The sequence below is a fragment of the Peromyscus eremicus genome, chromosome 2 (assembly GCF_949786415.1).
Source record: "Peromyscus eremicus chromosome 2, PerEre_H2_v1, whole genome shotgun sequence".
Lineage (NCBI taxonomy): Eukaryota > Metazoa > Chordata > Mammalia > Rodentia > Cricetidae > Peromyscus > Peromyscus eremicus.
In genome coordinates, this window is record NC_081417.1 from 44,271,705 (window position 1) to 44,299,317 (window position 27,613).

Genomic DNA, 27,613 nt, shown 5'->3' on the forward strand with positions numbered 1-27,613 from the left:
CAGGCGCAGTCGAAGGCGGCTGCGTCTTACTAAAGTATGATTTTGTTGCCTAGTTTGTTTTTTTACCCAAGGATGGGTGTTGTGTGTTAAGCATCACAAAAGGAGACAAGTAGCATCCTGTATTTGAGTTGTTTCGTTCTTTTGCGGATAATACTGTCATCTAAAAAAATTGGGCCCTGAGCAAATTTTGACTGTGCTTGATTAAATTAACACTCTAAATCTTTAATACTTCATTAATATTTTCTCCTCTTGACCATAAGTAAAAAAAAAAATAATATAAAATTTCTTGAGTACAGCAAGGCAAAACCAAACCACATTTTATTTGTGGGGTGGTTTTTTAAAGCACCAAGGGAGACATAGTAAATGAGTTCTAGGACATTCTTGAGAGGCACTGTTTAAAACATGTAAACTTGATCTTTTAGGAATTTTGGAGGAGAAGGTGGGTGAGGGGTTGAGACAGAGTCTCACGTTATGGCCCTGGCTGGCTTGGAACTCACAGAGGTCTACCTGCCTTTGCTCTGGAATGTTGGTGGGGGATTAAAGGCATTTACCACCACACCAAGCCTTAGAATTTTTGGGGGGTGGGTGGGTGGGTGGGTTTCGAGACAGGGTTTCTCTGTGTAGCTTTGTGCCTTTCCTGGAACTCTCTCTGTAGCCCAGGCTGGCCTTGAACTCACAGAGATCCGCCTGCCTCTGCCTCCAGAGTGCTGGGATTAAAGGTATGGGCCACCACCACCTGGCTTAATCCTTAGAATGTAACTGTAGAAAAATTGAATAGATAGTATATAACCACCCCAACCTGTTATATTTTCCTCAGCAGCATACACTTGTATGAAACTTTTGTTAGAATTAATGGAACAATGTTGGTATATTATTAACTGATGGCTTATATCCTTAGTTGTTAAAATCTCTTTTAAAACACTAGAAAAAAAAAAAGGATTTTATTTTTCTGTATGTGTGTGGAGAGAGTCTCTGTGGAAGCCTGAAGAGAGAGTCAGATTCCCTGGAACTTGAGTTACAGATGGTTGTGAGCTGCCATGTGCTGCTGGGAATTGAACCCGGGTCCTCTACAAGAGTAGCCAGTGCTCTTAGCTGCTGAGTCATCTCTCTAGCCATTATATACTTTTTTTAAAGAAAAATTATTTTATGTCTGGGTGTCAGTACTATATTTAGTTACTCAAATTCTACTTTTGACCATTGCTAAATCTTTCAGGTCTACTGTTCTCCACCAATTCTTTATTTGATTGATTGGTCTATTGTTTCTTTGTTACTCTGTCAAAGTAACAGGCCTGGAATGCTCATCAGTCCTCCTGCCTCAGCTTCTCAGATGTTGAGATTACAGACATGTGCTACTACAGAGCTTTGCTTCATTTCAGTTTAGGGCAAGGACAGGGTCTTACTATGTATATAGCCCAGGATAGCCTCCAACTCAAAATCTTCTTGCATTTGCTTCTGTACCTCCTTAGTGCTAAGATTACAAGATTGCCAGCTATAAATGGCTGTAGAATATCACATTTTAATTCTCATCTATCTTTTTGTCACAGTCTGCAAGTGACTTTTGTAAATACTAGTGGTCATCATTGGAACAAATCATTTTGGGAAACTTGAAACAATTGAAGGTTTTATTTTTTTCCTTTTAAGATTTATTTGATTGTGTGTGTGTGTGTGTGTGTGTGTGTGTGTGTGTAAGTGTGCGCATGCCATACATGTGTGTATGTGTTTGTGCCTGCGTATGTATATGCATATGAGTGTGGGTGCCTGTGGAGGTCAGAAGATGATGGGTTCCCTGAATCTGAAATTTCAGGAAGTGTAAGTTGTTCCACATGGTGCTGGGATTGAACTTGGGTCCTCTGTAAGAGCAGCCAGCACTTCTTTGACCATTGAGCCACCTCTTCAGCTCTGGTTTTTGTTTGTTTTCCACTTGCAGTTCTAATAGAGAGTAATTTAAAGACTAAATGATGATCGTTCTGGTTGTATTAGTATTTGGGAGTCACTGTAGCAGAGTACTACAAACTAGGTACCTTAAACAACTGAAATGTACTCTTCCATGGTTCTGACGGCAAAACGTGTGGACGCAGAGTTTAAGAGGTGCCTTCCTTGCTTCCGACTTTTGATGGCACCTGTCTTGGTGTTCCTTAGCTTGTAGACTTGTCCAGTCTCTGGCATTATAGGCACAGGACATTCTCTGAATGGATGCTTATGTCTGCCCTCACTAGGGATTTGATTAGTGCTTACCCTACCCAAATATGACCTCATCCGAAATTGACTATTGTATCTGCGCAGACCCTGGTTTCCAAAAAAGGACAGATATCACTGATTAGGACTTCAGCCTGTCTTTGGGAAGAGTACAAGTTAGTCCATAACTGCAGTGATAGTTTTTACAGCAGTGTGACACTTTTGATGAGCAGATGCAACCCTTGGTTATTAAAATTAAGTTGTTTTTCAGATACATCACAATTAACTTGACCTTGTGAAGGGAAATATTGTCAACAAAGTCTTGTTGCATGAATCATCAGTAACCAGACTTTTCCAAGCTTGAAAAGTTGATGGTCTGTGAAAAAAAGTCTAAAAGGAGACTGAATAAGTTGATTCAATCATTAAGAAGACTGTCACATTTATTATTTTTGTATGATTATGCATATATGTGTGGACACATGCACCATGAGGTCAGAGGGCTACTTGCAGGAATTGGTTTTCATCTATCACCATGTGGGTTCTAGGTTGGGTGGGAAGTGCCTGTACCTACTGAGCCATCTCATGGCTCTCAATTTTTTTCTCCTTGTGTTGGAGGGATGTGAGGGTGCTGAGGATCATATATAGGCCTTGCATATGCTGGACAAGTTCTTAACTGTATTCTCTAGGCACTAGAAATCAAACTGTGATATTAAAGAAATAAATAGCAATATTAAAATGTACTTTTCATGGTTAAGTTATATATTTAGTGGGTAACATGTATGCATGAATGAGTAAAATACCTAACCTTTTAATATAGTCACAATACTGTGGTGAAGCATTCAAGTAATATTTCCTCTTTTCTCAAGAAAATTGTTTGAATCCAAACAAAATACGAATGTTCAAAACCTTTATTCTATAAGTATTATTTCATACTACCTTTAACTTATAGAGATCTTTAGACAGTGCAAAAATACAGTTAGCATCACCTTGAACAGTTGACATTTACCAAATCATTACCCATCCAATATATGACTAGCATTTCTCATGATAGAAATCTGTTGTTAAAACTTAGTCGGTCTATAGGTATAGTTGAGCAGTATTTGGCTTGCCTTTGCCTATCTTAAGAAAAAAAAAGGTGGATTAAAAATACAGTCTTCCCTTCTGTCAGTGGGTTATATATTTATAGATATAGCCAGTTGCAGATCAGAAATACTTGGTAAGATGGATCTATGCTAAGAATACTCAGATTGTTGTTTTATGTATTGAAAATGCCGCTTTGAATAAGGGACCTGGGCAAATAAAGTTTTGGTATCCTTGTGGATACCAAATCAATTCTCCATGGATACTGAAGTAAATATGTATGGTTTTTGTTTGGTTGTGGGAAAGGGTCTCAAAACTGGCCTGAAAGTTGCTATGGACGTAAGTCCGGGCTGACCTTGAACTTAGAGATTTTGCCCCTTCGTGCTGTCTACCACACCTGGCACCATAATCTGTGTGCTTTGACTCTTGTATGTAAGGAGTTTTAGAGGTTTTGCATTTGTTCTTCAGTAGAAAGATTTTATGGTGAACATGAGGAACTAGAGAATAGGGCTTCTGAATCTTTGTCATCAAATCAGTCTTGCTCTTTTGTTAAGTAATCAGTAACCCCTTTATTAAGTGTTGTACTTAATAAGGGGTGGGTAGTGATTTGGTAAATGTTAACTGTTCAAGGTGATGCTAACTATATTTTTGCACTGTCTAAAAATCTCTGTAAGTTAAAGGTAGTATGAAATAATACTTACAGAATAAAGGTTTTGAACATTCATATTTTGTTTGGGTTCAAACAAGAATTTTTCTTGAGAAAAGAGGAAATATTACTTGAATGCTTCACCACAGTATTGTGTCTATATTAAGAAGTTAGGTTAAGCTTAAACATACAGAAGTATGTAATGCTTGATTAATTCATTCTATTTTTCTAATCAAGTTTGTGCCTAAATTCTGTTCCTTTTGCTTATCTGTTTTCTATAGACCCCCGCCCCCTACTCCCCTTGGTTTCTTGAGACAGGGTTTCTTTGTGTAAACCTGTCTGTCCTGGAACTGGTTCTGTAGACCAGGTTGGCCTCGAACTCACATAGATCCACCTGCCTCTGCCTCCCAAGTTCTGGGATTAAAGGTGCCACTACCACTTAGCTTTCTATAGACTTTTAACGGAAATCAAAGTTTCGTTTTAATGACCAGCCAGTTATCTCCTTAGGATTAGTTTTCCAAATTTACTCGAAATCTATAAGAAAATGAACAAAGGTAGGTAGTTTGTCTTCTGTCCAGGTGACTGTTGTGTGATTTTTTTTTTTTTTAACTTCCTATACAAGTCATTATGGATTGTGCTTGTCACTTCTCTTTGATTCCTTTTCTCTTAAAGTTTATACATTTCTACAATTTATACATTTATACACACTATAAAATAATCCCAAGAATACAAAGGTATAAAGTGGAAGTTCCCTGATAACTTTTTTCTGCTTCCCTGACCTTTAAGGGGTTTTGTAATTTAGGAATCTTATATACATGCTGTAATAGGAAAAAACAAGAAGCTTCAAGTGGTATTTTTTGTGCTGTAATTTTCTCTCACTGAGTTTGTATACAGTACATGTCAGTGTATAAAGCTCTACTCATTTTAATTGCTCAGTAGAGTCCATTTAATTAGAAAATTTGCTAAGGTTTTTTAAAATAGTTTTCCTGTGAATATATTCATCCATGGTTGGGGTCTCTGAAAGGGATCTTCCAAAAAGACCCAGGTATTTGATGGGCCGTCTTTACCTCATTCAGTAGTCATCAGCAGCTAAATCAGGATTCTTCTGGTTTAGTTACAACATTTTAGTGGGGGGCTGGAAGGCTGCTTTGGAGGTTAAGAGCACTGGCTGCTCTTCAAGAGCACCCAGATTGAATTCCCAGCACCCACATGGCAGCTCACAGCTGTCTGTAACTTTGATTCCAGGGGATCCGGCACCCTCACATAGACATACATGTAGGCAAAACACCAAAATGAAAATAAATTATTAAAAAAATATTTTAGTGGCTCTTGATACTTGGACTTTTATTGTCATCTGTGCTCTCTCACCCCGTATTTCACATCTATTTTTCTCAATCTAAATCTGTCAGACACCATTCCTGGTAGTAGTCTTGAAACTTGGGGAGGAAAGCTTTGGAAAACTGTGCATGTGTGTGTTTGCAGGAGTTCATTCCTTCCACCATGCAGGTACCTGGGATCCAACTCAGGAGGTCAGGCCTGGCAGTATATCTCCTTACAGAGCCATCTTGGTGGCCTTTGTTACTGGTTCTTTTATTTAATTTTTTTAAGATGTATTTATTTTATTTTATGTGTATGGATGTTTTACCTGCATGTACATACATATCTGTACCATCTGTGTGCCTGGTACCCATAGAAGTCAGAAGAAGGCTTCAATCCTCTGGAACTGAAATTAGGGATGGTTGTGAACTACTGTGTGGGCGCTGGGAATCAGACTCAAGGTTTCTGAAAGAGCAAGTGCTTTTAGCTGCTGAGCCATCTCTCCAGCCCCTAAAGATTTTTAAATTATGTGTTAGGTATGTGTTAATGTGTGTGTGTGTGTGTGTGTGTGTGTGTGTGTGTATACTCCAGCTGCACTTGGAGGCCAGAGTGTTAGAGCCTTGGGAGCTGGAGTAAAAAGGTGATTGTGAGCCCACTCTATGTAGGTGCTAGAACCAAACACAGGTCCTCTGCAAAATCGGTATGCACTCTTAACTGCTGAACTATTTCAAGCCCTTATTACTAGTTTTTTTTAGGCTGGTATATGGTGGGGTGCAGGGACATGGTTTGAGACAGGAACTCACTGTGTGGCTCTGGCTGGCCTAGAACTCACAAAGATCAACCTTCCTCTGCCTCCTGAATGCTGGGATTAAAGGTGTGTTCTACCATGCTCAATTTGTTCCTGGTTCTTGAACAGGCTTATACATTGTTTGATAAGGTATTATATTAGATATATATGAGATATTTATATGCATTATGAGTTTTCAGACTTGTTTACAGAAAAGTGAGTGGTATAAAGAGCCACCATCCCTATATCCATAACTTAGAGTATACTGCCTTCTTTTTCATGTTGTTTAAATGTTAAGAAAAAGATCTTAGAAACTATCTTACTTTCCAGCTTTGTCTGATTACTATGTCTAATACTATTTATTTCATTCTTTAATGCCTATAGTTTTTTTGTATTAGAAGCTCAGTTAAACATTTGTGGTGAGACTCTTTAGTGCTTTGGAGAATATAATACTAGATCTTGTGAATATTATCTATATGAATGACATTGGAAAAATTTAAATTTCCAATTTCTCATAAACTTATAGTTTTCTTAATCAGATATTAGATTTGCTACTATGTGTTTATTATTATTATTGGCTGTAATTACAAGAACAAGCTTCATCTGCTACAGGTATTTGTTACTCTTTTAAAGGAGTTTGGTGATTGAATGAATCACTTTTTATAATTAAAATAATTGGATCTCTAGAGATATTGGGAAAACTATGTATGTATACATTATATAATTATATGTATACCTTCTTTGAGCATAGCATAGCTGATTAGAACTGTACTTTGAACCAAACTCTGACACCAGCATTAACTTAAAGCTTTCTGTTCTTGCATTTCAACCTAAGTCTAGTTGTCTCTGGTAACATTTTGAATGAATTATAGCTCTTTCCTCATGTAAAATGTATCATCATGCAGTTTCTGATGTATAAGTTTTGAAAATGTAAGAAGTCCCAGCTTTAACTGTGTTTAATTTGTTGAAATTAGAAACGTAAAGGATGTGGGATCAAGGAGGACAGCCTTGGCAGCAATGGCCCCTGAACCAGCAACAGTGGATGCAGTCGTTTCAGCACCAGCAAGATCCAAGTAAGGAATATACTACATTTGGAATCGGGTAGGGGTGGACATCTGGAGATGAGTAGGCTGTAGATGATAGCATTCAGATTGGCTTATTGAATCACTTCTATTTAGTAATGAATGCATTCCTCTTGGGAATGCTTTCTTGAAGGATAGAAAATTTTGTGACAGTTTTACATTTTTAAACTGATAGTGTCTTATGCTGGTTGGTGGTGGAGCACACCTTTAATCCCAGCACTCAGGAGACAGAGACAGGCAGATGTCTGAGTTTGAAACTAGCCTGAACTATATAGTTCCAGGATAGCCTGAGCTACATAGTAAGACCCTGTCTTACTCATCTCCCTCTCCCCCTTGCAAAAAAAAGAAAAAGAATATAGAGGTAAAAATTAAAACATCAGGAGCCTCATTTAACATTTAATTTAGTTATGGCCAATTTTGTTTCATCATGTGATTTATTTTTGACGTTACACTGTCCTTAGGGAGATTTTTTTTTTTTTCCTTTTTTTGAGGCAGTCTTACAATGTAGCACAGACTGGGCTAGAATGTTCTGTATAGCTCAGGCTAGCCTCAGACTCATATTGCTCCTGTCTCCACCTCCCAAGTCTACCATACCCAGACTGTTTTTTTTTTTAATAGCTACATAACATTTTAATGTAGGATTTTATTCTAATGTGAACCAACAATGATAGCAACAGCAAGACTTCTGGATTTTTTTCTTGTTTATACCTTTCCAGGCTTAAAACAGTTAACGTAATCTTGTGTTGTCAAAGTCTTTTCTTAGTAAAAGTTCTAGATTTGCTAGATCACAGTTATAGAGTTGGGAAGTTTAAGATATACTCAGCCAAGTTCTATCTAATTCCATCCATCCAGGTTACATGTATGAGAATGTTTATTGAAACCTGAGTAAACTACTTTGTTATTAATGATAGGTCTTAGAATTTTAGTGAGGAAAACAACCTGAAAGATAGTAGGAACGATGATTTTGAAGTTGCTGAAGAAGTATTTCTGTCCACAGCAAGGAGTGTAAAAGGACAAAAGTGAGAAAGAAGAGGGATAGAAAGTTATACTAATCCATCATATGTAGGCTCAACGGCAGCCTGGAAAGAATAGAACATTCTGAAGGAAGAAATAATTGAGTTTGGTTATTTTTGTAATTGTTTTAAAAGGCTTTGTTTCTTTTTAAAAACTCTGTAAACTAAGGTAGAGTGTCATAAATTCTCTATGAGGTAATATTAAAATATAGTAAGATTGGGTTATTGTTTTGTTTTTTTGAGACAAGCTTTATGTAATCCTGGCTGTCCTAGAGCTTCCTGTGTATACCAGGCTGGTCTTGAAATCACAGAGATCCTCTTGCCTCTGCCTCTGGCGTGCTATGATTAAAGATGTGTGCCATTTCACCTGGCTAAGAGTGTTTTTATAGAGTCCTTTTTTGAAACTCCTATGTATTTTGGTCTGAATATGAATTATTTTCTAAGCATCGTGTAGGCATAACTTTGTATAATAGTTAAATATCTGTAATAAGGGATAATTAAAAAGGGGAAGTGTGAATGTAGGTGGAGTTTTCCTGTCCTGACCGCCTGCTCCCAAATAACTAACTTGGAGACTTAATATAAATTATAAATGATTGGCCAATAGCTCAGGCTTGTTGCTACCTAGCTCTTACAACTTAACCCATTTCTATGTGCTGCCCCTAAGCTTGTGGCTTTTCCCTCTATCCCATTTTGTTTGTCCAACTCATTCTCCGTCTAGCTGGCAACTCCCCCAACTTTGTCCTCCTTCATCTCAGCATCCTTAGTTTGGTCTCCCTGCCTATACTTCTTTCCTGGCTACTGGCCAATCAGCATTTTATTAAACAAATCTTTACAGTGTACAAGAGGATTATTCCACAGCAGGTGAAGAACAGAGATGAGGAAAAAAGAAAGGGGAAGAAAGGGAGGGAGGAAGAAAGAGAGAATGAAGGAGCCAGAAGATAGTTCAGGAGTTTAAACTCTTGCCGTGCAAGCAAGATAACTGGAACTTATGTTAAATGCTGGGTGTGTAGTGTTCCTACTGAAATTCAGCTTCAGAAGGCAGGAGGGCTCACTAAGCAACTGGCTATGGAGACTAGCCTTATCAGGGAACTCTGGGTTTGATTGAGAGACCCTTCCTCAAAGAACAGTGTGGATGAGATAAAGGAAGAGATTACTACTATCAGGCCTCCAAATGCACATACACCCATACACATGTAGACAGACATCATTGTATACCACATACATATGTACTTGAAAAGAAGAAAAATAATGGAATAATTGAGATGCTTGTTTTACAGAGAAGTGCTATTCTTTTAGCTCTTGTATTCTGATTGCTAAATTCTGTTAATTTACTTCAGGCCAGATTGACTGGGCTGCTTTGGCCCAAGCTTGGATTGCACAAAGAGAAGCTTCAGGACAGCAAAGCATCGTAGAGCAACCACCAGGAATGATGCCAAATGGACAGGATATGCCTCCAATGGAGTCTGGTCCAAATAATCATGGGAATTTTCAAGGGGATTCAAATTTTAACAGAATGTGGCAACCAGGTTTGTTATTTATGTTTCCCAAATTTTAGGATGTCTTAAAATGAGTATTAGTAGTACATTATTTTTCATGTTTACTTTATAGCTTCTTGAAATTAATGCTCCTTAAAAAAAAGGCAGTCTTGATTTGATTTTGATATTTTTGTGGTTAAATTATTTTGTACACAATCTGCTAGCATTGTGGCACTCAGTTTGATTTTTTTCTTGGTTCTTCATTCCTAGGCTGACAGGGGCTGGGAACACTGGAAACCTCACTTGGCATCTAGGGAAAAGAGAGCACTCTTTGTCTCTCTGTTGCAACCTCTGGCCTTTTCAGAAGCAGCACTGGCAGAGTAAAGCATGTCTAGCCTCTAATTAAAGAGAAGTTGTGCCACTGTATGACAAACAAGCCTGTCAGATATGCTGTGCTCCTGTTACCACCCACCTTTTCTCCTCCCCTTTTTCAGATAGTGCTGGTTTTCCATACGTTCTTGGCTGTTTGATTTTTATTTATTTTTAAGCTTCACAGTATAATTTAGATTCCTTAATGCTAATTCAGTTTTCTGTGATTGCGTTAATATTTTTAATAATCACGTCACACTATCTATAGAGATTTCACACTTGGATATCCTGCTGAGGAAGTCATAGCCTCCGTTTGCTATTATTTATTAATTTTTAAAATGTATTTTTTTTATGTGTATTGGTGTTTTGCCTGCAAGTATGTCTGTATGAGGGTACTAGATCCCTTGAAAGTGCAATTACAGACAGTTATGAGCTGCCGTGTGGGTGCTTGGAATTGAACCCAGGTCCTCTGGAAGAACAGCCAGTGCTCTTAACTACTGGCCCCTTATTTATTATTTCTGTTATTATTGATGAGAATAGAAAACATAGGATATATTTTAAATATTTTTAAAAGAGAAACAAATATTCTCATCTTTGATATTGTGAAATGGTTGATTTTTGTCTTCTAGAATGCTAAATTTTCCCAGTTTTGAAAATATTTTATTTAGTTCTCAAGTTGAAGTTTACTCATCCTGGTATCACTGGTTTTCCTTTCATTCCTGCTATATTTAGTTTGACCTTATTGGGTTTTTTGTTTGTTTGTTTGTTTGTTTGTTTTGTGACGCTAAGGTACTTATTAACCTCTGCGTGCCTCAGTTTCCCCTTCTGAAACAGAATACTAGAATTTTTCCCTACCTCACAGGGTTGTTGTGAGGATAAATGATGTATTCATGAAAAAGGAATAATATAAATTTAAAGTGATATTTTTATGTTGTTGCCATTGGAGCACTTCATCCAAGAGTTGCTTTGGAATTTGTTAAATTTGTTAAAAATACTTTTTGGAGCTGAGTGTGGTCTCTCTCGAATGCCTGTAATCCCAGCACTGGAGAGGCAGAGGCAGAAGGGGCTCATGGTTGAAAATTTCTGTGGAGAAAGTTCCAGGTTAGCTTGGTTTGCATAGCAAGATTCTTGTCTCAAAATATAAAAACAAAATAATAACTTTGGGAATTTTGTTTAGAGTGTAAGTTAGAATGGAGTTAACTTATTTGAATTAGGTATGAGGTAGTGTTTAATTCATTGCTTATTTTTAAGATAATACAAAAGGAATTTGGCCAAAATGTCATAAGTTGCTTTTTAAAGTCTGTCTTAACTTTCTCTAGCTTTCTTGAGATCTTAAAAATTGTATTGATTTTGTTATAACCCCCTGTTGAATGTCTTTATGCCTAAATCCTGAATAGAATGGGGAATGCATCAGCAGCCCCCACACCCCCCTCCAGATCAGCCATGGATGCCACCAACACCAGGCCCAATGGACATTGTTCCTCCTTCTGAAGACAGCAACAGTCAGGACAGTGGGGAATTTGCCCCTGACAACAGGCATATGTTTAACCAGAACAATCACAACTTTGGTGGACCACCTGATAATTTTGCAGTGGGGCCGGTGAACCAGTTTGACTATCAGGTGAAAGATATTTTGTTACTTTACTATCATAGACATGCCCGTAACTCATTTTTTGGAAATGTCTCGTCAAGAATTTCTAAGATGTGTGTCATTTTCAGGATTGTACAAATAAGCACATAAACAGTGTCAGAAAATTTATCAACATTTATTAAAATCATTATATTTTCAGTTGATTAGGAAAATGGTACAAACAGGGAAAAAAATTAAGATAAAGTGAAAAATGTATAAGTGCAAATAGTTATATGTCTTGTTTTCCAGTTTCAGTGTGATATGTTTAAATATTATAGGTGAATACATTATATGTTAATAATAGATTATGAGTAAGACAAAAACACATTGACTATTCCTAACTGCCATACCTTCTATGTAGAATTATTACTGTTTTTTTCAGTGATTTTTTTTTTCATTCTTATACAACATATTAATGGAATTGTTCATGGCTTTTTTGGTGACATTTAGCTCATTCCTAGGGACATAGAACTCTATGGAGAATAGTGTTATTGTATGGGCTTTATTTTCTTAATCTGCTTTGCTAGGGTCTACCCTTAAAAATCTGGATGTCATCAGGAAGTGGCGGTGTACATACACCTTTAATACCAGCACTTGGGAGGCAGAGGCAGGTGATCTCATGTTAGTTCAAGGCCAGCCTGGTCTACAGAACTAGTTCCAAGACAGCCAGGGCTACACAAAGAAACCTTATCTCAAGAAAACAAACAAAAATCTAGATGTTATTGTGAAAAAACTAATTATAGTTGTCTTTATGCACTAAACTGTCATAATTTAAAATGTTTAGAAATTGCATATTTAAGCATTAATTGTAAGGTGAATTTGATAATATGTTCATCTTGAGATGGTAGTCCTCTCATTAATGCATGGTTAGATTGTTCTGTACTCACACGTGGAATTCACCTGTGACAGTTATTGCTCTGTTATGAAGGGATGTAGTGACAAGGAGCCCCATTCTCACCCTAGTTTAGTCCGATGAAGCCCGTGTGAATAAGGGAAAGAACCTGTTGGCAGCTGTCTCATAAAAGGCTTCTAAAAGGAGCGGATTTTCAAAACAAACTTTTACCATAGCAGTTAATTCAGTGTGATTTGGGGTTGTAAAGAAATAAATTCTGTACCACTTTAGAACCCACTAGCAGTGGGAAGTTAAAACTGACAACAGAATTGTTCTCTATGTAGCTTTTGGCTAAATAAAAAGTGTGGTGGTACCTCCTGTCACCCCAGCACCTGTGAGGCTCTTGAGTTTCAGGTTAGCCTTGGACACATAGCAAGTTCAAAGCTAGCCAGGGCTATATAGCGAGAGCCTTTCTTGAGAGAGAGAGAGAGAGAGAGAGAGAGAGAGAGAGAGAGAGAGAGAGAGAGAGAGGAGAATTTTTGATGTCTTCGTAATGTTAGGGTTTATGACTGAATTTAGTGTGAAAAGATTCATATACATATATAACTATATATGTGTATGTGCCTTTCTATAGTTGTTAAATAAACTATCATCTGGGTTATAGAATGCTATTTGTATTTGCCTAGGCAGAAAAATCCTTATCTTTCTTCAGAAAAATAAGCCTAGGTTCTTGGGGCTACAGAAATACTGCTGGATGTTAGAACCATGGAATTATTGGATTTGCTGCACACATGGATTTCTACTGTCCCATTTCATAACACACGTGTGTCCCAGAGGGTATATGTACTAAATTGAAGAAAATTAAAATGCAATACTCTTTCAGCATGGGGCTGCTTTTGGTCCACCGCAAGGTGGATTTCATCCTCCTTATTGGCAACCAGGACCTCCAGGACCTCCAGCACCTGCCCAGAATCGAAGAGAGCGGCCACCATCATTCAGGGACCGGCAGCGTTCACCAATTGCACTTCCTGTGAAGCAGGAGCCTCCACAAATTGGTAGCTATTTAAATATGTTCCATGAACCACATTAGCATGATATTCTTATTACTGTAAAAACCATGTTTTGGTTTCCTAAGGTGTTCTAGCACCTCTTTGATGTGGTAGAAATAATGATATTTTAAAACCCTATCATTTTATAGTCACTGAATCTTAAAAAGAGATACTGATCTAAATGTAAAAGGTATTGCATATTTTTTTTTCAGATTATTTGCCTGAAATAGTAGTTTGTGATAAAATGTAGATTTTTGATAACCATAGCATCTTCAGTGTTGATAGTTCAGTGTTCTCTGCCTTGGGTCTCCTTCCAGTCTTAGTTATGGATACACTTCTGTCACATTGGTTTCCTTTAATTATTTACTTCCCATGAGTACCTTAACAACAACAACGAATCAGTTTTTAAATGCTATTCAAGCTAGTAATGACAAGTTACATATTTAGTCCGCATTTTATTTTGAAAGTTTCAAATCACCTACCATTTAATGGGCCAGGAAATAGACCTTTTAACACCTTAGGAAGATTCTAACTTACTGCTTTTTTATTTTAACTAGATGAATTCTTTTTTTTTTTTAATTTATTTATGTATTTTTCTTTCTTTCTTTTTTTAGGTATGAGTGCTCTATCTGCATGTATGTCCCTAGATGAATTCTTAGTATAAAAATGAACTGTGCGGGCTGGAGAGATGGCTCAGTGGTTAAGAGCACTGGATTCTCTTCCAGAGGTCCTGAGTTCAATTCCCAGCAACCACATGGTGGCTCACAACCATCTGTAATGAGATCTAATGCCCTCTTCTGGCCTGCAGTCATACATGCAGACAGAACAATGTATACATAATAAATCTTTTTTTTAAAAAAAGAAAATGAACTGTGCTTTTGTTTGACTCTGCTCTGTTGTCATATTTAAGGAAGCAGTTTAAATTTGAGTCTGAATTAGCCCACATCACTGGCTTTTTAGCCCTGAGCAAGCACATCATTTTATCTCATTGAACTTCAGTTCCTCACCTAGGAAAGAGGTTGAACAATAGTAGTGATCTCAGGGCTTTGTGTGCATTAAATGAGGTGACACTTTAATGCACTCTATTGCCCTCCTGCTGTTCAAAGGAATGGCTTTTAAAGCACAACACTAAAGGCATTTTGACTTTTACTCATGGCAGTGATAGAAGCTCAAAACTTTGATGATTAAGATTTTTACTTAACTGACTTGTGAATTTTTTCTCTTGTATGAAATAGATGCAGTAAAACGCAGGACTCTTCCAGCCTGGATTCGTGAAGGCCTTGAGAAAATGGAACGTGAAAAACAGAAGAAATTAGAGAAAGAAAGAATGGAACAGCAGCGTTCACAATTGTCAAAAAAAGAAAAAAAGGCCACAGAAGATGCTGAAGGGGGAGATGGCCCTCGTTTACCCCAGAGAAGTAAATTTGTAAGTAGATCTTGACATGAAACTAATAATTTTGTCCTTCTGAAAAGTAGCTTGAGGCCTACAGAAAAATACGTATTTTCTTGAGAGTCCTTGGGGTAAGTATATTGAGGTTTGGGGTTTGTTGTGGATGTTGTTTTGTGTTTGTTTCACTGAGATAGGATCTTGTTTTTTGGCCCAGGGTGGCCTCAAACACTTCCTCAGGCTGCTGTTGAACTCACTGTCCTTCAGTTTCCCAAGTGCAAGGATTATATGTGTGTGCCACTATGTCTAGTGGGATTTATATTTTTATGTGTGTGTTATTGAGGGTAGGTGGAAGAAAAAAGGGAGGAGGCAATAAGTTTAAAAAAGTTTATCCTGTAAAGATACTCCATAATTCTGGTTAGTTTTTATGTTAATGTACAACTCTATATTTTTATTAAGGTGCAGCCAGCTCCCTAACGGGGTCATACAAAACAAAACAGTGTTAAATAGCATAGAGAAATGAATTTACCTTTCAATAGCTTTTTAATGCATATGTTTAACTGACAATTTAGGTAGATATTTAATACATACTTCTTTTTTGTTTGGTTTTGTTTTAATTTTTCAAGACAGCATTTTTCTGGCTGTCCTGGAACTTGCTTTGTAGACTAGGCTGGCCCTGAACTCACAGAGATCCTTCTGCCTCCGCTTCCCGAGTGCATGCTGGGATTAAAGACTGTGCCACCAATCCTGGTCTAAATACATACTTTTAACTGAGGCTTTAGTAGTTTTCATTCTTTTTGGTACAAGCATTGACAGTTAAAAGGCTTTAAATCCTTTTAATATTTGTTCTTCAGTTATGTGGCATGAGTGGTTTAGGAATTTTTCTGTTCTGTAGTGATGTTACCTGGTATGATAGCCAAGTCCGTGACCACTGTATATCTTAGGAAATGAGCTGTCATTTCAAGGCTGATAACTGCCTCAGAAATTAAGTACAGTAGGAGTACATTGTGCTCTACATTTGTTTTGCTTATAAACGTAAAATTAATTTTTCTCAAAAGACTTATGCCAAAGCTTTTGTTCTGTATGTAATGAAAACAAGAAACATCAGGAAAGGGAGAAAATTAACCCTGTATAAAAATAGTTGACCTCTAGGGTACTCAGTTGGTTGGTTAGTTTTGGTTTGATTGTTTATTTAAGCGTAAGCTTTTGTTTAGAGTAGAGGTTCTCAACCTTTCTAATGCTGTGACCTTTAATAACTCCTCATGTTGGGGTGACCCCAACAATAAAATTAGTTTTGTCGCTACTTCATAACTGTAATTTTGCTACTGTTATGAATCGAACCACTGTTTTAGAGATTGTGTTTTCTTCTGTTTTCCTAAATATGTTGGGTTTGTGTTGCATATATTTGTCCCCTGGTTCCAGTATTCTACACATGGTAGTATTTAGATGATCATCTGCTTCTTTTGGTTTTTCGAGACAGGGTTTCTCTGTGTAGTTTTGGTGCCTATCCTGGATCTCGCTCTGTGGACCAGGCTGGCCTCGAAGTCTCAGAGATCCCCCTGGCTCTGCCTCCCGAGTGCTGGGATTAAAGGTGTGCACCACCGCCCGGCAAACCTAATTTCTTATCTATCTGTCCAGTATGTAGTCAAAAAGACGTAATTTAGGGAGGTTGGAGTAGTGACTTAGTGGTTAAGAGCACTGGTTGCTCTTCCAGGAAACCTGAGTTGGATCCACATGACAGCTTAACCATCTATAACTTCAACCCCAAGAGATCCAATGCCTTCTTCTGGCCTCTATGGACATATGATGCACAAGACAGAACATCTGTACACATAGAATAAAAATGAAGGTTAAAAAATTTTTTTTTGTAATAAAGAAAGAGAGAACTTAGTTTCAGGCACAGCAAGCTGAGATTTTTAGATCTGGCCAGAGATTTATTATTATTAAATCATGTTAAGTAATAGAAAATTAGTTAACTATATAATACTGTAAAAATTAAACTGTGGTCCATTTATCCAAAGTTCTACCAGCCATTTGTTTCAGGAAGGCATTCGCTGAATCAGTCATCTGTGCATATGATGCATTCCTTATTATTTACAAAATAGAACAAAATTCGTAATAGAGAAAAAAGTTGAAATGAAAAAGTAACTGCTTTTCATAAACCTTTTTATGGCTAAGCATGGTGGGACACACCTTTAATCCCAGCAGACAGCTGGTAGAGGCAGGTGGATCTCTGAGTTCAAGGCCAGCCTGGTCTACAGTCAGGGATATGCAGAGACACCCTGTCTGGAAAAAAACAATAGCAACAAAACCTAAACTTTTTATAATCTTACCCCCTAGGTTACACTTTCAATTACTAAGTGAAATAGTACAAATTAGAACTTGATATGGTGGCATATACTGTGGTCTCAGTATTCCCAGGGGATGAGGCTGGGTCATGAGTCTGAATGAAGCTGGTTTCTCAAGGAAAAAAAAGTTGAAAAAAATTGTCTGAAATATATAGTAAGAACAATTGATGTAATTTAAAGAGGTTGAAGGTAAAGTTCAGCAATAGACTATATGCTTACCATCTTTGAAGCCAACACCAAAAGAAGAGCAAAAACTAATTTAGGAAGCAGTTGCTCTTAATACTTGTTTCCTCAACTTTCTACTGTGGTGAAAAATCGGTGCTCCCTGCTGGTTCCATAGGATAGTGATGAAGAAGATGAAGATGCTGAAAACACTGAGGCTGTGAGTAGTGGAAAAGTTACCAGAAGTCCATCTCCAGCTCCCCAAGAAGAGCACAGCGAGCCGGAGATGACGGAAGAAGAGAAGGAGTATCAGATGGTAAGTGCTGTGTTTCTTAATGTACAGTTGTTTTAAACTGTTAAGTGGCTGTTGAAACTGAGAACTCTGAAGCGGTTGTGAAGTGTTTATTCAGGTGTAGATGTGTAAAGAATGCTGATAATGCTCCCCAGTACCTCTCCCACCCTCTAAAAATCTGTGTAATACATGAAGTATAAAACCAGACTATAGTTATTAACTATGTCTTTTTTATAAGTATTTTTGAAATTATAATCATATCCTTTCCCCCTTTCCTTCCTCCAGTCCCTCCTATGTATACTTCCTTTGCTTTCAAATTCATGGCCTTTTTTTTCTTAATTGTTGACACACACACACACACACACACACACACACTCTCCTAAGTGTGTAATACAACAGCTTAGTCCTAATAGTGTTACCTGTATGTATGTGACCTCAGCGCTAACCATGTGGTATTGGATAACCAATTTGAACAATGCTCAGAGGACCTGCACTGGATCTGACTTGAAAGCCTCCTCTCTGAAGACTAACTTTCGTGGTACTAAAAGGCCATGCAAGCTTCCAAGGGAGGGAAGCCACCAGTGCTCTACCCAGCTATGACACGACAACAGTGACATGACACAGAAATCCTAGTGGCGTAGTGGTGGCATAAATACCTTGGTGGCAACCAACTCTCTCATTGGACTTAGGGCCCACTCAGCAAGAGGGAAACATGCCTGGTACTGGAAACCTAGCCAGCTACCTGGGGCTAGTGAAGTCATGGATCTTGGAGGAACCTACAAGTGCCACTTTACTAAACCAACATAACCCCTAACAACATTCTAAATAAGTTTCCGTACATCCGCAGATAAGTGTAGTTCTCACCCCTAATCAAAGAAACTTCTCTTCGCAACAGATAGAGCCCAAAACTTAACAAAATAGAGAACCACAGGTTGTGTGATGCTTAGTCACAGCTGATAGACCTGCAACACAGTTCCTGCACCTATGGCTCAGGAATCATTGTGGAAAAGGGGAAAGAATGATTGTAAGAGCCAGAGGAGGGCTGGAGAGATGGCTCAGAGGTTAAGAGCACTGACTGCACTTCCAGAGGTCCTGAGTTCAATTCCCAGCAACCACATGGTGGCTCACAGCCATCTGTAATGAGATCTGGCGCCCTCTTCTGTATACATGATGAATAAATAAATTTAAAAAAAAAAAAAAAAAAAAAAGAGCCAGAGGAACAGGAAGTTTGCTGTGTCAGACAGGCTGTACCCATGACGTCTAGTCAACATGGGTACCTAAGCAAGACCTGAACAAGGATAACACCAGTAGACATGGTAACATCGAAATGGGAAAGCTTAGAGGACCTCAATCTTAGACAAAGAACTACATGCAACCAAGAAATGCTGAGAGTAGGAAAAAAGATCTTCTCCAGGGAAGAGCCCCCTAACCTTGATAATGGTTATCCATTATCAAGTCTATTTCAAATCTATATTAATAATGGCAATATAATTAAATAATACTTAACTGGGTCAGCAAGTTGGCTCAGTGGATAAAAATGCAGTCATGCAGGTCCTTAGAACTCATGGTTGAAGAAGAGAACTGATTCCAAAAATTGTCTTCTGACCTCTGCACATGTGCCTAACTGTAAATGGAGGTTTATCTGTCTCGCCTGGTCCCACAGCTGCTTTTAAAATAATCACTCAGAGGCTTAATATTAATTACAAACCGTTTGGCCTATTGCTCAGGCTTATTGCTAATTAGCTCTTACACTAGCTCTTACACTTAACCCATAATTCTTATCTATGTTTAGCCACGTGGTTGGTGGCATGTTACCTTAATTTTTACATGTCTTGCTTCCTCGGTGGCTATCTGGTGTCTCCCCACTCTGCTCTTCTTTCTCCCTGTATCTCTGCTTGGATTTCCCACCTGGCTCTATCTTGCCTTGCCATAGACCAAAGCAGCTTGCTTTATCAACCAATAAGAGCAACACATATTCACAGCGTACAGAAAGACCATCCCACAGCACCTAACACAATCACACACTAACAAATAAAATAATTTTAAAAATAATTTAGTTTATATAAGATATGAGGCTTGAGAACATTTATTGATTTATTTTTTTCTAGTTTTTTTTTTTAATGGAAATGGTGAGAGTGATTAATAGAATATATGGTCTAGGAAGCAATAGGGAATTATCTTAGTTACTTTTCTATTGCTGTGATAAGACACCGTGACCAAGCCAACAAAAAGAAAGTTTATTGGGGACATACAGTTTCAGAGGATTAGAGTCCATTATGGTGGGGAGCATGGTGGCAAGAAGGCATGGTGCTGGAGCAGTAGCTGAGTGCTTATATCTTGATCCATGAGCATTAGGCAGAGAGTTAACTGGGGATAGTGGGGGGACTTTTGAAACCTCTAAGATGCATCCCACCAGTGACACACCTCCTCCAGAAAGGCCACACCTTATATTCCTTCCCAAACAGTCCCATTGACTGGGTACCAAGCATTCAAATATATGAGCCTATGGGGGCCATTCTCATTTAAACCACTGCAGGGATTGAGCAGAGTCAAAACTTCTTTTGTGTGTGGGTGAGAATTCTTAAAGCCTTTTCTTATCTCTGAAGTATTATCATATCACTTGGTAAGATTGGGACTTTCCCGTGATCTCTGGAACATGGTAATTCAGTCTACTTTCATTTCTGTAAGTGAGTGATCATGGGCACAGAAAGTCTGAGGACTGACGAGTCTGCATTTGAAATAGTTGTCAATAGTCAAACCATAGCTACAGTCCATCTCTTACTCAAATATACTGTGCTTTCTATTTTATAATACGTTGGGATATTGTTACAGTTTAAGAGTATATTAGAATGAAAGGACTCCATCTGGCCAAGTAGAGTACCATTGTTCTTTGGTTTTGTTTTTTGTTTTTTTCTTACCTTACCCCACAGAATTTTAGTTTAACCTTGAAATGTGATTTAAGAAAATAGTATTGTAATTCTTACCAATATTGTAAGGCTACTCCTTTCAACTTAAAACTCCTATGGACATTTGTGTCTGTGTGTGTGTGCATGTGTATGTATGCACATGTGTTTGGGGAGTGGTGTGTGTGCATGTGTGTATGCAGGTGCCCATGCATGCATATGTGGAAGCCAGAGGTTTATGGTGTGTGTCCCTAATGCTCTCTGTCTTATTATTTAGTTAATTATTTTTGAGACAAGTTCTCACTGAACCTGGCACCAGTAGGTTAGACTTCTTGGTCAGTGAATCCCCAGGACCCCTCCTGTCTCAGACTTCTTAGAGCCAGTATTACAGGTGCATGCTACCATGCCTGGCTTTTTATGTGGATGCTGGGGATCCAAACTCAAGCCCCATGCTTCCACAGTAAGTACTCTATCCACTGAGCCATCTTCCCAGCCACAGAAATTTCCCTTAATACACACTTTAACTTTTTGTCCCTAGCAAAAGAATTCAGATAAGTTTATAGCTTTTATTTATTATCATTAGGATTATTTTAGAAGTAAGGTCTTGCTGTGTGGCCCATGCCATAGCTCACAATCCTTTCGTCTTAGCTTTTGTCTCTACTGCTGAGATCACAGGTGTGCCCCAGTACACCAAGCACAAGTGGATAGTCATTCTTTGATACCTATGACTTTGAAGTTCTTTTTCAAGTTTTAATGTTTTTCAAGATACTCTATTTATTCTTAGTAATGATTGATCTGATCTTAAAATATCTTAATTAAAAAGGCTTTTCATTTTAATTATTGTGAAAATAATCAAATGTGTTAAAATTAAATTGGAAACACTATATAAAATATTCTTTAGATGTTGCTGACAAAGATGCTTCTAACTGAAATTCTTCTGGACGTCACAGATGAAGAAATTTATTATGTAGCCAAAGATGCACACCGGAAAGCAACGAAAGGTACATTGTGGGTGTTCTTAGTTTTGGTTTTGTAGGGGAATTTTGATTTCATTGGTTATTTTGGACTTTTTTGTTGTCCTCTGGATTTCCTTCAGATACTTAAATATTCTCTCCTTGCATGTGTTAACTCTTTGGGAAAGATTCAGTTTGTAGATACCATGTTGGATCTCTAGAAGTACTTTGTTTTGTCTGACCTACCTAAGCACAGATAGCATTCATCCTGTAGAGCTTTAAAACACAGTACAGACAATTCCTCATGGTCAGTTGATTTCACCTGAGGCTGTTTTTGTTTTTTAAAAATAGATACCGTGATAATTGATATATAGATAGATAGATAGATAGATAGATAGATACAGATATATGACTTCTATACATTTTAAATGAATTTTGAATTACATCAGACCTTCAGAGTTTTCAGTTTCATCAGTTAAAATTCTTATGACACAAGTGGCAACCATTTTCCCATATGATTTTAGTAACACTTGAAAAACATACAGAAAATAAATTATGTGCCATATGTCATAGAAAGAAATACAGATATACTTACCAACCTTTTTCCTCATCGTAAGCCAATTTCAGCTCACATCAGAATTGTAATTTCAAAGCCAGACATGCTACTGGTTTAAAATGAATGTTATGTTTTTAATGTTTCTTCTCTCCCCAAAAAGCAGCGATAGTAGTAGATTTAACAATACCGTAGACTCTCATGACTATGAAATCGTGGCTATTTGTGTTAACATGTTGTTCCTGTTGTTGATGTGATACAAAGCTCCTGCAAAACAGCTGGCACAGTCCAGTGCACTGGCCTCCCTCACTGGCCTCGGTAAGTGTCTCTGTGTGCGTGTGAGAGGGCTAGAGGGAGACTGACTGACCTTGTCTTTCTACTTGTTCTGTGGGAAATGCACTGTCCTACCTAGTTATGAAACTTAGATGTCAGGTGTACTACAGTCTGAAAGCTTTATCTACTTTATCTGACTAAAGCATTCATAGCAGAATGATTATAAATGCAGTAGTGAATGTAGTTCATTTGGGTGAGTGGAATGCAGGATTTCCTCATTAAGTGCTCCAGTGTGTATGTAATGTATAATATATAATTACATATGTTCTATATTACATACATATAGTTTGTATTTAATAGGTGGTGGTTTAACCATGGTAGTTTCTAAACTCCCTTTCAAAATTACAGCATATATACTGAGGAATTTACCAGAGAGTAATGGATTTAATGATTTACATGAATTGTTTCGGAGCAAATCAAGTTTCAACTTAAGGAAATGGGTTTATCTTACAGTAGTAGTGATGTGTTCATAATTTGCTATTTGCATGGTACTAAGATTCTAAAGCTTGAGTTTGCCTTTTCCGAATCTTCATTTCATGGTAGTTTATGTAAGGAACAAGAGAATGGGTAGAATGAAATGCCCATGTAGTTTGGATACTGTTTCTGAGTGGGGAGCAGGTCATATCATTTTTATACCAGGGAGAATTACAGTATTCTAATTGATTGGAGAAAATTTACTTAGCATCCTACCTGAACCCAGGAAAGTTTGAACAATAAAATAATTAATTTTAGAAATAGTTTCAGAATCACCCTCAACTTGATAACAGTAGTTGGATTGGCTAAACTTTAGTAAGGCTTCATTATTGCCATGTTAAATGCTTTTGTTGATTTGTGTGGACAAGAAAAGAAAGCTAATATTATGATTCCTTGGTGTGAGAAACACTTGAAATAGTCCAAAGAATATGATATTAGTATCACCATTGTCTGAAGATTCTGAGAACTTAAACTTTGAATTTATGCCTCTCCCCACCCGGAAAAAGCCTATTCTTCCAGGAAAAGGCAATGAAAAACAAAATAAAATTTCTCCTCGGACCTTTGACAGTTTTTAGCGGCTAGTGTGGTGTTTCCGTGTGATAGACCGGGTTTTATGCACACAGGTGGACTGGGTGGTTATGGATCGGGAGACAGTGAGGATGAGAGGAGTGACAGAGGCTCTGAGTCCTCCGATACTGACGACGAGGAGTTACGGCACAGAATCCGGCAAAAGCAGGAAGCTTTCTGGAGAAAAGAAAAAGAGCAGCAGCTACTACAAGAGAAACAGATGGAAGGTAATCTTAGATCTGCGTAGCTTTTGTATAGTTTCATAGGTGCTTTTATGCATGGATTATGCACATTAGTGATTTACTTTGAGTCACCAATAGTAAGTGAGTATCTCGTTAAGGAAGAAAATAAAAGCACTTCCCCTTGGAGTTATTTAAACAAGAGCAAGTTCAGATTTGATTTCTCTGCTTCATGTTCACGGTGTCTTCTGTCTCTGTCTGTTGTGTGAGTCTAAATCTGCCTGTCCCTGTCCCTGTGTCTCTCCTTGGGTGGCTGATTATCTGTGTATCTCTTTCCCTAGCAAAGGGCTGTACTCTGTATTTATTGAACAGCACAGAAAATATCTCCTCAGAAAAGAATGGGATACTGTACAGAAATCTTTAACTGAGTTTTACAAGGGATCAAGTCACTGGTTCTAACTGATCCCAATGGACCCAGATAACAAAAATTGCCAGTCCTCCCTCTCTGGCAGCTGAGGACCAAACCTGGGGCCTTTTACTTGTTAGGCAACTGTTGTACCACTGAGCTAAATCCCCAACCCCACAGACATCACTCTTTATCAACTAATGTCCATAACTAGTTGTTTGCAACCTTTGTGGTCAATTTTAGGAAGTTGCTTTCAACTCTGTATTTGCTGCTTTCGGCAGATGATGCAGCAAATAATACACGTGTATAGTCTGGGTCAGGGGAGTGGAGGAGTAGTAATTTAAGATTACAGCTTTGCATTGGCTTAGGTTGTAAAAGTTGACTGCATGGGAAATCCAAGACAAATGAGTTGATTGTTACATTTTCCTTTCAAAAGCAGGTTAAACAGTCTGAGTACACATCAGGATAGCAGTCTTATGTCTTAAGTGACCTCAAGGTGTGTTACTAACTTTGGCTGTGAGGTCCAACAAAAGTTCCAGTCTCTTAGAATGTAAGAGATAGTTTCATAATATTGTATCACCGCAGTTTTGTAGAAATATTGTAGGATAGAACTGGAGGCTTGATTGTTAGTAATATGTGATAACAGCTGAGATTAAGATCATATTGTATTTTTTATTTTGTTTCAGTTTGGTGTAGGAGCCATTCATCCCCATGATCATTAACCAGGCTATCATGTTAAAATTGTTGCAATGAAAATAGACTTTTGTAATGAGTGAGTGTATTTCTAAAACTACTGAGAAAACAGCTAGATATTTAGGGAAAATAGAAGATTAGAAATACTTTATTAAAAAAAATCCCTTCCATAAGTACAGTTTTTAAGTGTGTGTGATAATATTAAGAATTATGAAAGGGTATTAGGATTTAATTTTTGAAAAATATTATTTGGACATCTCTTAGGAAATGACTAAACGTTGTTAACAGTTTATTTTGTTTTGGTTTTTGGTTTTTGGTCTTTTGAGACTGGGGCTCTCTATGTAGTCCTCCCTATCCTGGAGCTCACTCTTCATACCAGGCTGACCTCTCAAAGAGATCCTCCTGCCTCTACTTCCCAAGTACTAGGATTAAAGGTGTGTACCACCATACCCTACTGTATCTTATCTCTTCTTTACTAGTACTGGACAAAGGGGAAATCTTTTCTTGTGTCGTATGTACCCTTACTGTACTGTCTAGAGTAGCAGGTAGCTAACTGCATGTGGCGCTGAGTACTTGAAATGTAGCTAGCCCTCAACTGAAGTGTTGACACTGGTAGACAGTGCTAAACTTCAAAGATTTTCTGTAGGGAAAAAAATGTCTTGGTTCTTTTTGATTCAGTGTTTGAAATATAATACTTTTGGCATATTAGGTCAGTGAAATGTGGAAATTAATTCTACTTTTACTGTTTTAATGTAGCTGTTAGAAAGCTTTTAGTTACTTAGGTGGTTTGTACCCTAATTCTATTAAAGATGAAACTGTTTTTATAATTTGATAGTGTGGTAGTTTTTCATTTCTTAATTTAGCTTTTCTGTGTCTTTTTGTCTTTTTCTTTTTCAGAAGAAAAGCAACAAACAGAAAGGGTTACAAAAGAGATGAATGAATTTATTCACAGAGAGCAAAATAGTTTATCACTGCTAGAAGCAAGTGAAGCAGACGGTGATGTGGTTAATGAAAAGAAAAGAACTCCAAATGAAGCTCCATCAGTTTTAGAGCCCAAAAGAGAACACAAAGGGAAAGAGAAGGAGCGAAGGAGTAGGTCAGGGAGCAGTAGTAGCGGCAGCTCCAGTAGCAATAGCAGGACTAGCAGCAGCAGCAGCTCCGTCTCCAGTTCTTCATACAGCTCCAGCTCAGGCAGCAGCTGCACGTCCTCTCGCTCCTCTTCTCCTAAAAGGAAAAAGAGACACAGTAGGAGCAGGTCTCCCACAGTGAAAGCTAGACGGAGCAGGAGCAGGAGCAGGAGCTACTCTCGCAGAATTAAAGTAGACAGCAGCAGGGCTAGGGTAAAGCTAAGAGATAGGAGGAGATCTAATAGAAGTAGCCTTGAAAGAGAAAGACGAAGAAACCGAAGTCCTTCCCGAGACAGACGTAGAAGCAGAAGTCGCTCGAGGGATAGACGAGCCAATCGTTCCAGTCGCAGTAGGAGTCGAGATAGGCGTAAAATTGAGGATCCACGTGGAAATCTTAGTGGGAGCAGTCATAAGCATAAAGGTGAGGCTAAAGAACAAGACAGGAAAAAGGAGAGGAGTCGAAGTGTAGATAAAGACAGGAGGAAGAAAGATAAAGAAAGGGACCGTGAACAAGACAAAAGAAAAGAGAAACAGAAAAGGGAAGAAAAAGATTTTAAATTCAGTAGTCAGGATGATCGGTTAAAAAGGAAGCGAGACAGTGAGAGAATGTTCTGCAGGAGTGGTTCTATATCTGTTAAAGTCATACGACATGACTCTAGACAGGACAGTAAGAAAAACGCTACCAAAGACAGTAAAAAGCATTCAGGTTCTGATTCTAGTGGAAGGAGCAGTTCTGAATCCCCTGGAAGTAGCAAAGAAAAGAAGGCTAAGAAGCCTAAACATAGTCGGTCGCGCTCCATGGAGAAATCTCAAAGGTCTGGTAAGAAGGCAAGCCGCAAACACAAGTCTAAGTCCCGATCAAGGTAGTATACTTTTGAAAGTATTTTGTCTGATTTGTTTTTAAAGTTTTTGAATTTATTCAAATTGAAAGTGTCCTTTCTCTCTCTCTCTTTTATAAACTCAGTTTGGTATTTGTTAAATATTTTTAAATAATGTTAGAAATCCTGTATAACAGTATTTATTTATATTGCAGATTTTAAGTATAAATACATTTTTATTTTTAAATTTTGTCTTTTCCCGTTGTTTTTTTTTCCAGATCAACAACCCCTCCCCGTCGTAAACGCTGAGGAATGATGTGGCAAGAGTGCCATGATGCTGTTTTTAAAAATTCCATGAGTTTTAAGGGCTTGTCTCATTATAGAGGCACATTGTGGCTGTGGAGGTGAAACCAGATTTTTTTTTTAATTGTGTAAATAGATGTCTTTTTCCAAATGCTGCTCCAAGTTAATAGGATTTCTTTGTATTACATTTTTTTCAAGACATAGTACATAATAAGACTATAAATATGCCATTCTCTTTCAGCTGTAATGTTCTTCAAATTATTCTTGAATGTACTGTGATGTCAATAAAGCTCTTCAGTTCATTTTTGTTAAACTCTTGCACCTTAATTTTATGATTTTAATCTAAGGAACGTACTTTTATAAAAAGGCAGCTGAAGTTTTGTATAACAGGTTTTAAAGGTTCCTCACATCTTCCCCAAAGAAAATGGTTTTAATCTAATAGTTTGTCAAAGTTTGTAAATTATGCCCATGGACTTTTGTCAAATTCCAATTTTCAGGGTGTGGGAAAGAGCCAGAAAATCTCCTTACTTTTCATTTGAAGGCATCTGGTCAGCTTCCTAAACTTTTGGGGCGGTGGGGGGCCTAGGTTTCAAGTAATATATTCTCTATGTGTATAAAATGTGATTCACTCCTGTAAAATGAAGTTGCTGCAAACAATCA

The 27,613-nt window shown here is 37.8% G+C and overlaps 1 protein-coding gene across 2 annotated transcripts in view; it reads left to right on the plus strand.

The window, feature by feature from the left end:
• Positions 1-27,266, plus strand: part of Pnisr (PNN interacting serine and arginine rich protein) — a 27,787-nt gene extending 521 nt beyond the window's left edge. Inside the window, exons 2-12 of one of the 2 annotated variants that reach the window (XM_059254055.1) lie at positions 6,980-7,078; positions 9,438-9,626; positions 11,342-11,565; positions 13,290-13,461; positions 14,691-14,881; positions 17,531-17,668; positions 21,449-21,548; positions 22,318-22,371; positions 23,484-23,654; positions 25,603-26,695; positions 26,929-27,266. In XM_059254055.1, coding sequence (XP_059110038.1) covers positions 6,991-7,078; positions 9,438-9,626; positions 11,342-11,565; positions 13,290-13,461; positions 14,691-14,881; positions 17,531-17,668; positions 21,449-21,548; positions 22,318-22,371; positions 23,484-23,654; positions 25,603-26,695; positions 26,929-26,959 — 2,451 coding nt within the window. In that variant the 5' untranslated portion in view covers positions 6,980-6,990 and the 3' untranslated portion in view covers positions 26,960-27,266. Of the gene's footprint in view, positions 1-6,979; positions 7,079-9,437; positions 9,627-11,341; positions 11,566-13,289; positions 13,462-14,690; positions 14,882-17,530; positions 17,669-21,448; positions 21,549-22,317; positions 22,372-23,483; positions 23,655-25,602; positions 26,696-26,928 lie in introns of those variants that run through there. The other variant, XM_059254056.1, reaches the window with a different exon arrangement.
• The last annotated feature ends 347 nt before the right edge of the window (positions 27,267-27,613 follow it).